Below are 15,181 nucleotides of genomic sequence, written 5' to 3'. Positions count from 1 at the left end.
GTTCTTGAGATATAGATCAACCTCTGAGCATGACAGCTGTGCTCTGATTTGTTATTTTCTGATCTTTATTCAATGCTATATTGTTTTGTGGGGTAGGACAGTCCAACAGCTGAATGTTTCACTGAAGACTCATTATAAACACACCCCATGACTGAAGAACACACACACACACACACACACACTGTCCCTCCCAGACATGCCGCACTGCTTGTGTGTTCACCTACGACTCCGTGCGTGTACAAACACTCTTACGTTCGCTGTCGGTTAGAAGCGCCACACGCCGGATTAATTTGTGATGTGTTGAAGGAATGGCATGCCAGGGAACAGGTGTGTTTTGTTTTTTTGTTCATTTACATTCTTTTTTATCCTTACCTTCCTCTCCTCTCTCTCTCTGTCATGTGTAGTTTTTAGGATTTGTCTTTGAATGAACGGTTGAGAAACTCCTTTCTTGTTCTGTTTTCATTATGTTAGCTTGACTAAACTTGACTTAGGCCACTGGTTCTCAACTGGTTTTGCTTCAGGACTCAGATTTTACTTTGGACATTTACATCCAAAACAGAATCAAAATTGATTATTAAAGGGATACTTCTGACTCTTGATTTCTGATTGCATGAGGCGTGTTTGCAACTGTTGTAAAATCAATATAAACACACCTGATCATGCTATATACTGTATCAATGCGTAACATTCAGATAAAGAACTACATTACGTATTAGAATGAATTTGAAAATTATTAATACCAGATGCAACTTTGTATTTAACATTGTTGTGTATTTGACATACATTTTTATAAAAGCAATAAACCACCCGAGCTTGTGTGTTACACTGATTTTACCATGGTTAAACAGGGTTCTCATGGCTTCATCACACAAATATAAACAAAATGACATTGAAATGTATTTATATTTAAAAAGCACAGCAATATGCTATCTATCTGTCTATCTATCTATCTATCTATCTATCTATCTATCTATCTATCTATCTATCTATCTTATTCATTCCGTCTGTATGTCTATCTATCTTCACACTTCAAGCAATTTTAACTGTTTTAAACTTTCAGACGAGGCAATAGAAAACTTTGCCTTGACAGATGTTCCTTTTCTAGCTCTCTGTTTTTTCTAGCTCTTTCCCCCTTTCTCATAGCTGTTAGCTGATTATTTAGCGCAGTGTGAGCTGGTTGATGTAGTTTGTGTCTCTGTCAGTCTTGTCCTGGAGTATCGTCTCTGTACACAGTCATTCAGCAGCACTAAAGAAAGACCGCAGGGGGATTTTATATCACTAAGAGAAGAGAGACGGAGATCAATGTTGCTCTGAGGATGAGGTGTCATTTAAGATCTGTGGGAAATCACTTATTGAATTGTTGAATTTTCATGCGGAATCCATAATAGTGATATAGTTGAAGACATGAAGCTCATAATTAATTTTTCTGTTCCGTTGAGCTGGTTTTGCTGGTTTCACTTTTCACTTGACTCAATTTCATTTTTTCTTTTCCTTTCTCTCTCTCTCTCTCTCTCAGGGGGGTTAGGTCCAGAACTCGGCCCCCCTCCCTCAGTGGACGAGGCAGCAAACACGTTGATGACTCGTCTTGGCTTCCTACTCGGAGACAAAGTGAGCGAGGGGTCTCAAGGGCCGCAGTACAGAATGGATGAGCCTGATGACGCACAGGTAGGCTACTCAACCTCACCTCTTGCTATAAATACACACCTCCCTATGATATATAAGAAGCTCAGAAATGGTGAATCTCACCTATTTCACCCTACACTATTAAAAAATTAAAGATCATTGATGGTTCCTTGAAGAACCTTTAAGTTCCATGGAAAAACAAAAGATTCTTTATTGTGGAAAAAGGTTCTTCAGATTTTAAAATGTTGTTCAACCTTAGAAAAAATGGCTAAGAACGGTTCACTGAAAGGTTCTTTGGGGAGCCAAAAATGATTCTTCTATGGCACTGGTGTGAAGAGTGTAAAAGACAAGTTTAATAAGTTATATTAAGAAAGTGAAGTTTGGGATTGCGGATTTTGTTCATTGTGGCATTGTTTTCATGGCAATTAAGCACATTTTCTCCCAAAAATATTGTAATTTGTCCCGATGTTTTACTTTTGATTATTTCTATAATTCTTCTCATTCCCAGTCTTGCTGTAAAATAATACAGTGTATCATAATATTACCATTTTTTTCCATTGCTATGGCTCTTTTTTTTTTTTTTTTTGCTTCAAAACCTAGTTATTGTGTCAGTAAATTGGCCAGTGCCTACAAAATGAAATGTTTTTCGTCAATGTGTACTGTAGTACACGTATGTATACAGTACATTTATTTCTGTAGCAATGTGTTATGTGTAAACAGAAAACATTACTTGTCATAGATATTTATGGAATATACATGTATTTCTGATAGAATTGCTACCTGAATGGATCATTGTGAATATGATGGCTCACATGCTGAAAGAAGTTGTGAAGATAATGACAGTTTCATTAAGAATCAACTCATCAGTTTTGATCAGCAAGCCATGAGCATTTAGTTATTGTGCAAATTGTGCTTTACCTTTTTTCACACACGTGCCAAAACATGTGCAGTTTATTTAAATGAGTAAGAAATTAAAAACTTGGTTGAAGAAGAAACAAATTGTTCAGAAGTCTAAACTTATTGTTTTGAGAAAAAATATATAATTTGAGAACTGAGCCAAAGCAATTCAGACTGTAATAAATTACTATAAATAGATATGTCTAAGGGAATATATAAAATAATGGTGTCACTATTTACATTTATTTATTTATTTATTTATGTATTTATTTTGTTTTATTATTTTCCATTCATAAAATGAAAGTGAATGGTGGTCTGCTGTCAAGCTCCAAAAATGACAAAAACACCATAAAAGTATACCTTATTTTAGTAAAAAAGTAATATGTTTAAAATAGATTTATTACATACTAAGTATAGTTCAAATATATTAACATATTTACTGACATATCGCTTGAGACTTACTGATATAAAAATTATGATTAAACTTTAATTGGATTAGCCTACTACTTGTGCACAATGCACATTTCTCAATATTAAGCCTAAAATGTGTTTTAATGTCAATATTGATAAAGGTTGTATGAACTTTGAATAATATTAGTTTTTTAATGCAATATATTTAAAGTTTATCTAAAGTATATAGTAGTTCCATTTTAGCACAATCAGAAATACTTCAGTATACAGTACAGTTCAAAAGTTTGGAACCACTAAGATTTGTTATGTTTTTAAAAGAAGTTTCGTCTGCTCACCAAGGCTACATTTATTTAATTAAAAATACAGTAAAAACAGTAATATTGTGAAATATTATTACAATTTAAAATAACTGTTTTCTATTTGAATATATTTCACAAAGTAATTTATTCCTGTGATGGCAAAGCTGAATTTTCAGCATCATTACTCCAGTCTTCAGTGTCACATGATCCTTCAGAAATCATTCTAATATGCTGATCTGCTGCTCAAGAAACATTTAATGTGTACAATTGTGTACAATATTTTTTTTCAGGATTATTTGATGAATAGAAAGTTCAAAAGAACAGTGTTTATCTGAAATCTAATCTTTTGTAACATTATAAATGTCTTTACTGCCACTTTTGATTGATTTAATGCATCCTTGCTGAATAAAAGTATTCATTTCTTTAATTTCTTTTCAAAAAAAATAAAAATAAAAATTCTTACTGACCCCAAACTTTTGAACGGTAGTGTATAATGCTACAGAAGCTTTGTATTTCAGATAAATGCTGTTCTTTTGAACTTTCTATTCATCAAGGAATCCTGAAAAAAAAAGTACACAACTGTTTTCAACATTGAAAATAATCATAAATGTTTCTTGAGCAGCAATCATCATATTAGAATGATTTCTGAAGGATCATGTGACACTGAAGACTGGAGTAACGATGCTGAAAATTCAGCTTTGCATCACAGGAATAAATTACTTTGTCAAATATATTTAAATAGTACACAGTTATTTTAAATTGTAATAATATTTCACAATATTACTGTTTTTTACTGTATTTTTAATTAAATAAATGTAGCCTTGGTGAGCAGACGAAACTTCTTTTAAAAACATTAAAAATCTTAGTGGTTCCAAACTTTTGGACTGTACTGTATGTTTAGTTGGATCTCAGCACTACTTCATCACAATTAAAGTGCATTAAATACAAAATTAGTTAGATTTTACGTATACCAGTTTAGTACAATTGCAGGATATTTTTATTAAGTACATAAATATGTATTGGTAGTACACTTAGCATAAAATAAATGTATTTGAAATACATTTTAAATATATTTATTTTTCACTAGGGTAATCCTAAGGTAGACTATTAATTTGAAGTATGTACACTGTAAAAAAATTTTTTTTGAATACAAAGATTGGAGTACGAGGAAATGTCATGTTTAAATCAATGTGTTACTTGCTGTTTCTGTGTAATTTTTTTGTGTGTGAAATTACTAGCAATTTCTTTGTTGTATAGCAACATTTTTTCAACATGCAGCAAATACTAGCAAGATAGTGTACAATAATAATTATCTATTATCATGATAATTCCTTTTTTGGTAGGTGGGAGATTAATTGTCATGAAAATGATGTCACGATGCAGAAAACAGAAATGTCCATAGTTTTCACAGTAAAAACCCTCATTCTCTGAGGTGTCAGCTTTATTCAAAAATGATCTTTCCCTCCTGCAGAGAAGAGGACACATATGGCATTCAGATGAGTTTACCTCTAATTAGGGAATTACATAAGGACAGCCTCTTCGTATTCCGCTCTGTTGATACAGCAGTTTTCAGAACGCGATCGCCTTATTGTCCTCATGTTTGCGAGCATTCGTGAGCTTCAGCACAAGAATCAGTAGTGTTAAATAACTACAGAGAGAAAGTGTGTGTGTGTGTGTGTGTGTGTGTGTGTGTGTGTGGACTGTCTCTTTGACCTTAAGTAGTTGTGAGCGTTTTAAGGCGAGGTGCTTTGCCTGTTGTGACGTTTGATGTTAATCGTGGGAGTGGGCAGATTAGCCGTGCCATGCTTCATCATGCCCTGCCCGGGGCATCGGCACCCACCTAACCCGAACCGACACTGGCTCAGCCTGTCACTGAGCGCCACTGCCGTCCCATCAGAGGCGGAGGAGAGGGCTTCCTGCTGCCAGGCTGTGGACTTCCTGTGCTGATAGAGATTAATTGGTCAACTACAAACACAAGCACACACTGAGGTCAAAGGTTGTTTGTGCAGGGTTTAGGAGCCAGTGGGAGGATGAGTCCGTGTTCCACCCTGACCAGCAGCACCGCCTCCCCGCCTGCCTGCAGTCCGTGCTCCACTCTTCCTTCTGCTCCAGGACAGGCCGTCACCAGCCCCACATCCACCCTGGAGAGCAGAGACAGCGGCATTATCGGTAAGATTGCTTCATGTTTTTGAAGTCTCTTATGCTCATTAAGGATATATTTATATATTCAAAGTAGCTTTTTTCTATTGTAATATATTTAAAAATGTAATTTATTCTTGTGATCAAAGCTGAATTTTCAGCATCATTACTCCAGTCTTCAGTGTCACATGATCCTTCAGAAATCATTCTAATATGATGATTTGCTGCTCAAGAAACATTTATGATTATTATCAGTGTTGAAAACAGTTGTGGAAACTGGGATCATTTTTTTTTTTTTTTTTTTTTGTCAGGATATTTTGATGAATAGAAAGTTCAAAAGAACAGCATTTATTTGAAACTGTAACATTATAGATGAGAGAGAGATGCGATGGTGCCGATTTACTTGCGCTGTGTGTGAAATTACATTCTGAAAGAAAGATTTCGAATTATTAACTTTTCCCACATTATAAGCGTGGAGCTTACGGTAAAGGAATATTTGCAAGCCGAAATTCAAGCCCTAAAAAACTTGATACTTGACACCCATGTACTGATATCCCCATGCAAAATGGTGCAATATTTTCCCCTCACCCCTAGTGTATACTGAATTTAATCTTCTAATGCATTAAGCCATGTTAAACATTTGAAAGTAAAAACAAATGTTTTAGAACATCCCGTTGTTTTTATTGATTGAAATACTGCAGCAGGGGCTGTATGTGGATCGCAAGTGTCCAAAATTTGCAGTTTGTTCACATATCTCATTTTTTTTTTCTTTTGAGAGGTGATCTGAATATTCATGGCTTGAATCAGATATAAAATTGAGAGCCCATGGATGTTTTGCTCTCCAGGTCTCCGCACCTCTCACATGACTCAAAACTATGAATTATGCTGCGTCCCAAATTGCCTACTTATATTATGCCCTAAAAGTGTGTACTGTTTTTGTGAAGAAAAAGTGCATACTTTTGAGTGTGTAGCAGAAGAGTAGGCAAACTTTGGGATGTACTACTTCATCATGATTGCATCTTTAACAGACAGCTCTGTTGCTTAGTTATGTGCATTCTGTCAACGATTAAACTGCCCTGTCAATCATCTTGTCACAGTTAAAATCTTCCACATTCTGCTTAAATTAATTTCCTACCATTTTAGAGAAAAATGAAGTAGCATGTTGATCTGCCAGTTGTAGGTCTTCCATGCAGGGACTCTCCTCATGTGTTTGCAATTTCCACAATGATGCATTTAAAAGTTAATGATCAAATGCATCTTTACAAAAGTTCAAATGCTGTTGCAGATGAAATATCATTTAGATAACACTGAATGAATATATTTTCGTCAGGTTAGACGCACGTCCTGATATTGCTGAGTTAAATGCGTTCCTGGGTCAACATATTTTGTTGATCCTGGAACAACATTCTAGTCTAAAAATTTAATCTTAACCCTATTCCTACCCCTAAACCTAACCCTACCCAAAAGTTATCCCAAAAATCAGAGGGAAATGATAGATGAATAACACTGATGTAGAAGCACCAATTCATGATTTTAAGCCTAAACTTGACATAATCTGTAAACTTTTTGATTTGAATGTTGTTCCAGGATCATCAAAAATGTTGACCCAGGAACATGTTGAACTCAGCAATATCAGGTTATGCAGGTTAGATACTGATTATTAATCACTCAAACGCCTTTATCTAAATCTCCCTACTTAACCGTCGGTCTCGTACATCCACCATGTTTGTAGTTTTTTTACACTTTTTATTCATGTTCGTAGTTCTAATCAGATCCTCATCCAATGCGCAATGGGTTGTGGGCAATATTAGCCATTAGAGTGTGCACAGATCTGCACTTTGGATTCTAACTGGAAAAAGTACACCATCCGGGTATCTTTGGAATACTCATTTGGACATACTACGATTTGGGACACACTAATTCTAATTTCAAATACTATTTAGGACGGACAGTATATGAATTGGGACGCAGCATAAATGTGTTCACACTGAAAAATGCAATGAGGTGTACTGCACTACGAGTGCTCAGATAACACACTTGTTTTCTGAAGAAAAAATCACTGAAACAAAAATGCAGTTCCACTTGCTGCCATTAGTGGTGCAAAAATGACAAAAATTATTTTTTGGTAACACTTTACAATAAGGTCCCATTAGGTAATTCATAAACTACCATAAACTAACAATAAACAATAAATTTGTTAATAAAAATACAATTGTTCATTGTTAGTACATGTTTCCTCAGGTCCATTAAATAATATTAACAGATACAACTTTTGATTTTAAAGTGAGAGTCGTCAGCAATTCCAGTCTCACTTCCTGTTACATGCCTACGTAATAATGTAACAAAGTTGCGTAATGCCAGTCTAAGTTCTTCATTGGCTGCCCGTGAATGACATCTACTTAGAGTCCTGGAAGAGTTTGGTTTAACGTTGTTGACGTGTTGAGAAGACACTGTTTTCTGCGCTGCGAATCCACTTTGCATGCACTTCAAAAGGACGAGGACTCGTGCTGGAATTGATACAGAAAAACTGACGCTATTGTTCATATCAAGTGCTGAGGAGAGCTGAAATTCAGATACGGTAATAGGAGCTTCATTTCTGACACACACTATAAGCGGTTGACCAATCACAATGGACTGGGCCGTCTGACCAATCAGAGAAGAGTAGACTGGTGGTAAGGAGGAGTTTAGAGAGACTGAATCTTTGAACAAACTGTTTTCAGACTCTTTGAGAAATGAGGTGATGTGCAATGAGATATTATGAGAAAATTAGTGTTTTTTTATCTTGGATGCATGTAAACCTATTGTATGAGACTCCAAAACAAAACTAGGAAACTTTAAAATAGCATAATAGGGGCACTTTAATAATGTATTAGTAAATGTTGAAATTAATAAATGCTTTAGAAGTGTTTATTATAGTTAGTTCATGTTAAGCATTGTAGTTAACAAATGGAACCTTAATGAAAAGTGTTACCAATATTTTTGAGGCTCTAAAGCTCTACATTTTTCACATATCTTAAGATAATGCAATGAAATGATGCTTGCAAAAATGAGCAGTTCTTCAAGAGCTTAATTGGTGCAATCACTTTTCATACAGTATATTCAAATCCAGCTACTTGCAGTGCTCCAGGGAAATTATCCTTTCTAACAGAATTTTCTTATCACAACTTGACACAAAAAAACATGTGAACTGTAAGGGGCACAAACCTCTCCTTCATCCTGCCTCTTTTCCCAGCCACCCTGACCAATTACTCCGAGCCGGTGGACAGGAGCGGGAAACACGGCGATGGCTCTCGAGGAAGCAGCCTGAAGCTCTGGCACTCGCACAGATCCACTCTGGACTCCAGCCTGTACCGTGTGGACGAGAACATGGCCGCCTCTACCTACAGCCTCAACAAGATCCCTGAGCCCAGCTCCGCCCACTATTCCTCTCACCCCACCCCTCTCTACCTCATGCCCCGCCCTAACTCGGTGGCAGGTGAGTCTTAAGCTCTGCCTCCTCTGGTTATGGATGTTTGTGTGCTCCTATCTCTTTGTCAAACATGATTGTGATTTCCTGTTGTGCCGCTCGATGCATATAACAATCCCGCTGCTTTGGGAAAAGCTTCCTGCGGCAAATCCCAAACACACAACACGAGATATTTGGACGTCATGTTGATCACTGGACAACATTCAGAATAGAAGCTTTGGAGCTGTTTCAGTTCATGACTTTTAGAATTTGAATTAAAGATATGTAACTTTTTTTGTTGTTCAAAATTAACAAAATGTAAATAATGAGCCAATACACCAAAAGTCCTTCCTTTTTTCAGCCTTACCCTGATTCACTATGGTAAAACCAGTGTTTATATTTTAGAGCGAGCGGGATGCTTTTCGTGCAAAATTGCAACCCAAGTTGGGTTAAATATGGACAAATCCAACATTTGGGTTGTTTTGACCCAGCGGTTGGGTTAAATGTTTGACCAACATGCTGGGCAGTTTTATTTAACTCAACTATTGATTTAAAAATGACTATGTGGCTAGCTTAAAATGAACCCAAAATAGGTTGGAAATTAAAAATCAGATACATAATTACTAGAGGCAACAATAATAATCAAAAGGTGAACATTTAATAGTAAGCAATTTAATAAATGATTATTTATTAAACTTAGTATAAATGTTCATTTATTAAACATATTAATAAATGTTAATTTCCAACCTGTTTTGGGTTCATTTTAAGCAAGCAATATAGTAATTTTTAAACAATAGTCGAGTCGCTGGGTTTGTCCATATTTAACCCAACTTGGGTTATTTTTAACCCAGCATTTGTTTTAAATAGCCCAGATTTTCATGGGTAATTCATACTGAATAATGAGATGCTTCTTTAAATGTCATTCAACTTCCTTACATTTAATTCCTAAGGAATTTAAAAGGCATTGCTGATTCATTCTGCCCTGGTGTCCAGGTTAATGCACTCTCCAGTGTCCACTCCAGTGCCTATCTTCAGCGCAGCACCAGCTCAACTCAATCATACAAGTGCGTTCGCTCGCAGCCACTCAATGCCATCAAATTGCAGTTAGTGTAGGAATCAGCCCGGGTCATGGACTATATGTTTTAGCTCTGCACTGCCGGGGTGGCGTTAACAGGAGATAAGAGTCATCTAATAGCAGCAATAATGATGAGCCTTCTGGAATAGCGCTCCCTGAAGTAAAAGCCAAATCTGTCTGATGATGTTGATATGTCTCTTATATAACGCAGCGCCTCTTCATTGCTTGCTGATTGTGTTATTGTCCAAGTAATCAGCATTGTTTTATTTATGAGAAGAACCTTTTTGAGGAGAGAGAGGCCAATGAGTTATGGTTATCTCAAAAGAAAGTGGCTCTCAAAAGGGCAAGTGATATAAAAGATTATTTCTTAATGGAGAAAACGGCTGGTATTCACGCTCAGTGATCAGGAGGGATGCAGTTGCTCTGAAAAACCATCCAACTCTGGCAGCGGCATTAATCGTTTTGCAAATCTGACTGCGGCAAGCTGTTTAGAACAGCCTCAAAAACGTACAAAGATGAACGTTTCTTTTTATTGTACCAGAATATTTGTCATATTAAGGTAACACACAAATGGCAGTTCTGTCATTATTTACACAACCTCATGACATTTCACACCTGAAACGGAAAAGGTGACCTCTTTTCATATAATAAATTGAATGAAGATCGGAGTTATCAAGCTCCAAAATGACAAAAAACACCTGAAAATTAGCATTTAAGTTGGTCCATATGACTTGATGGTCATACGAGAAGTCATTATTCACAGTCATTAATGTTCCCCTCCAGTTATGTTTTGAAAAAGGGACTACAAAAGTCATATGGACTTCAAAAATGACATGTCGACACCATTTGATACCAAATGCCTTTAGTTCTTGTGATTAAACCATATTATGTTTGACGTACAGTGAGGAAAATGATCAGTCTGTTTGTCATATAAAGTTATCATATTGCTTCATAAGTCCTGGAATAGAGCAGGAAGAGTTGCATAGATGACTTTATTATATTTGCATGGTGTTTTTTTGTAAATTTTCGAGCTTGACAGCTCCAGTCGCCATTCACTTACACTATATTGAAAAGAGCGTCCAGGGTATTCTTCAAAAATTCCCCTGTTTTACTCCACGGAAGAAAGAAAGACATCCAGGTTTGACGTGACATGAGTGTGAGTAAATACATGAGAATTGTGGAAATACATTCAGCACACTAGTTTGTCTAGGTCATAGACAGCGATGATTGTTTATTCAGTGCGGGCAGTGCTGGTAGGGAACGTGGGAGCAGATGTACTCATTAAACATGTATCGTAACGTGTCTTTTACATCAGTCAGTCAGAATCACAATGAAGCAAATCTCCACGGTGGCCGCCTGGATGTCTTTTCAATGCTAAGCCTGTAGTAACGCAGGCTTAATGTAACCTAATAGTATCCAAACGAGCTGAAGTAATACTAATGCGTGTTTGTAGACTCCCATCGGCCTCCAGGAGGAGAGCTGAGCGTTGTAAGATACCATTAGTAAGAGAAACCAGAGATTAAAGCCCTATTCGAAGGGGACAAGTTCTTCCAGAGGAGGTTCACTTTGTGAATTTAATCCCGTCCGAACATGTCTGTTTTTGTCAAACAACCACAGTAAAAATCAAATTACGGAGCAAATTGCCTTCGGTTTGAAATATCTGTGGCTGTTATATAGTGTTTTCTTAATTTATTTTGACCATTGCTGAATATCGTAATCAAAGCTGAATTTATCAGTCCACATTTCACTTCGACTGTTTTTCAAAATTGGTGACTTCTGGAATCCCGTTGAACATAACAAGAGAATGAAGACAATAATGAGAGTGTTCACCGATTTTGCTGAACGGTTTTGCGATGCACATATCCAGATCACATGACCTTCCTACATGCATTAGATGTAGAAATTACACTACAAAAATGATGTTCTTCCTCAGTATTTTTGTCTTGTTTTCTAGTAAAAATTCTGAAATCAAGGTACATTTAATTGAGAATCAAAATGACTTAAAGGTGCCATCGAATTGAAAATTTAATTTATCTTGGCATAGTTGAATAACAAGAGTTCAGTACATGGAAATGACATACAGTGAGTTTCAAACACCATTGTTTCCTCCTGCTTATGTAAATCTCATTTGTTTAAAAGACCTCTGAAGAACAGGCGAATCTCAACATAACACTGACTGTTAGGTAACAGTCGGGATCATTAATATGTACGCCCCCAATATTTGCATATGCCAGCTCATGTTCAAGACATTACACAAGGGCAAAACGTCTGGATGTGCACAGCTGAATCAGCAGACTAGGTAAGCAAGCAAGAACAATAGCGAAAAATGGCAGATGGAGCAATAATAACTGACATGATTCATGATAACATGATATTTTTAGTGATATTTGTAAATTGTCTTTCTAAATGTTTCGTTAGCATGTTGCTAATGTACTGTTAAATGTGGTTTAATTACCATCGTTTATTACTGTGTTCACAGAGACAAGAGCCGTTGCTATTTTCATTATTAAACACTTGCAGTCTTTATAATGCATAAACACAACTTCATTCTTTATAAATCTCTCCAACAGTGTAGCATTAGCCGTTAGCCACGGATCACCATCAAACTCATTCAGAATCAAATGTAAACATCCAAATAAATACCATACTTACGCAATTAGACATGCTGCATGACGAACACTTTGTAAAGATCCATTTTGAGGGTTATATTAGCTGTGTGAACTTTGTTTATGCAATGATAGAGTCGAGAGCTCGGGAGGGGGCGGAGAGCGTGAGCAATTAAAGGGGCCGCAGCCTGAATCGGCGCATTTCTAATGATGCCCCAAAATAGGCAGTTAAAAAAATTAATTAAAAAAAATCTATGGGGTATTTTGAGCTGAAACTTCACAGACACATTCAGCGGACACCTTAGACTTATAGTACATCTTGTGAAAAAACGTTCGATGGCACCTTTAATAAATTGTCTGAAAAATGTATCAAAATAAAGTGAGTTTATGCTTAAAATGAGAAAAAAAATACCTGTCTTTGGCTAAAAAAAAAATCAGCTTAATTCAAATAGAAAACAAATTCATTTTTCTTACCCAATTGGCAGGTATTTCGACTTGTCTTAAGCATAAACTCACTTCATTTTGATACATTTTTTTAAATATCATAATAAGGACCTATTATGCTTTCTTTCTTTAGTGTGTAATGTTGCTGTTTGAGAATGAAAAAGCTCTGCAAAGTTTCAAAGCAGAAAGTTATTCTCTATATCAGTGTCACTGTTTCTGAACTCCGTTGTAGTCTTGAGTTTTCTTCCAGGAACGAATACGTCACAATATTCCTCATTTAAATAATTCCCGCCCAAGACACACGCAGAATAAAGGGCAGGCCTGGTTGAGTTAGTTAGTAGTGTGAAAGTTAAAAAAGTGAGATCATAATCATCCAAGTGCATGTTATGTCCTCTTTAAGTCACTTTGTTTCTGAAGTAAATGTATCTTAATATAAGAGTGCTTAGATATTTGTACAGGAAAACATGACAAAAATACTGAGTAAGAAAATCATTTTTTTGCAGTGTACAGTGATCATCCATATCAGTACATGTAATCCTCGCTCAATAATTGCTTAGAAAACAAATCCAGTCCGAATGAGAGATGTGTAGGAGGAAAAAATGAAAGTCTGAAAAAGAAAGATGAAAGGGCAACGATATAAATAATGTACTGAGGTAAGTGATGATCTCAGTGAAAAGGAGAGTGAGAAATACTCACTATCAACCCAAATGATGTAATGTGGAATGAATAAAACGGAGGACAGAGAACGAAAAAGAGGCGGATGAAAGAAAAATAGGTGTAATGATAATGGTAAGGTAAGGGATTATAGGTGAGAAGTGGAACGAGAGAGATGGAGATAAGATGAAGCGAGAGGAGAATGCCGGCTGCGGATTGGCTGAGCTCCCGTGGTGGAGGAGATCAAAGCTGGAGGCTTTAACCAGCTCAAACCCCCAGAGCACACCGTCAGATTCTCATCTGCAGAGAGAGGAACGCAGGAACTGGGGAGTTGAGGAGGTGTGAATGGAACCGGAGGAGTGCAGATTGTAGATTATGTAATGTTGTAGAGGTATTGTGTGGAGTGTAGCTGAAAGGAGAGATACTGAAGACATGTAAATGTCCTAATTACAGTGTGACGAGCAGGGCGGGCGAGAGCCGTGAGGGAACGGCGCGAGGCCGGTGACGCGAGTGATAATGAGCGTCACCTGCGAGGCGTGCCGGCCTCGAGTCTCTCACGGAGGAGCTCCGGAGGCATAAAAGGAGGAGCGACATCAGTGAAGGACGAGAGAGGACCAGGCCTGGACTTTATTTTACGTTTTATTATGTTTGTGTGGCCGGCAGACGTCCGCGAGGGTCTGCCGGCATTACTTTCGTTTTGTTCTTTGTTTATTTTATATTAAAGTTTTGTTGAACGTTCGCCGGTTCCCGCCTCCTTCTTCCCACATCTATGAACCGTGTTACATTGGTGCCGAAACCCGGGAGGAAGGAGGGACATGCTGTCGAAGAGCCCTCGCTGCTGAGGGGGATCGCGGTGCTGCGGAGTTCGGGCAGCGCGGGAGTGTGTGTAGACCGCGAGAGGCTGCCCGAGGCGGTGGTGCTGGAGCCTTGTGAAAGGTGGGACGGAGACCCGGATGCCGTGCTCCTGGGACGAGGTGGGGTGGCTGCCGTCCTGGACCTGGAGGGAGCGGAGGAGTCGCCGCCGTCTGCCGTGGGCCGGAGCCTGCTGCCGTCCGCCATGAAGGGGAGGAGCAGGGGACGGGGGACTCGCTGCCGGCTGCCCTCAGTCGGAGGAGCCATCGCCGGCCGCCAGGAGGCGGTCGAGGATCGGGCCGTCCACCGAGCGTCCAGTGCCACCGCATGGCACCGCGAGGAAGAGCCTCCCGGCTGGCTGAGGACCGGGCGGCAGTGTGTCTGGGAACCGGACCAAGAATTTTTTTTTTTTCTTTCTTTTTCCTCTCTCCCCTCTCTCGTCCTGTCGCTCCCCTTGCTTCCGTCTCCTTTCTCTCGTCTCGTCTGTCCTTACCCCCAGGTGCTGCGGCCGCCGAGACAGGCCCCGGGGGGGAGTAAGCGCAGTCGCGGGAGTACCCCCCGGCCTGCGAGGGGCGTTGGGGGTATGTGACGAGCAGGGCGGGCGAGAGCCGTGAGGGAACGGCGCGAGGCCGGTGACGCGAGTGATAATGAGCGTCACCTGCGAGGCGTGCCGGCCTCGAGTCTCTCACGGAGGAGCTCCGGAGGCATAAAAGGAGGAGCGACATCAGTGAAGGAC

At 38.4% G+C, this 15,181-nt stretch overlaps 1 protein-coding gene across 1 annotated transcript in view; it reads left to right on the top strand.

The window, feature by feature from the left end:
- The window catches only part of tanc2b (tetratricopeptide repeat, ankyrin repeat and coiled-coil containing 2b), a 203,895-nt gene that overhangs the window by 150,157 nt on the left and 38,557 nt on the right, over positions 1-15,181 (top strand). Inside the window, 3 exon segments of the mRNA XM_048171557.1 lie at positions 1,517-1,665; positions 5,240-5,399; positions 8,602-8,844. Coding sequence (XP_048027514.1) covers positions 1,517-1,665; positions 5,240-5,399; positions 8,602-8,844 — 552 coding nt within the window.

Source organism: Megalobrama amblycephala, linkage group LG20 (genome assembly GCF_018812025.1).
Source record: "Megalobrama amblycephala isolate DHTTF-2021 linkage group LG20, ASM1881202v1, whole genome shotgun sequence".
NCBI classification, from domain to species: Eukaryota; Metazoa; Chordata; class Actinopteri; order Cypriniformes; family Xenocyprididae; genus Megalobrama; species Megalobrama amblycephala.
The sequence above is the reverse complement of the archived record's forward strand: the minus strand, read 5'-3'. Positions and strand labels throughout refer to the sequence as shown.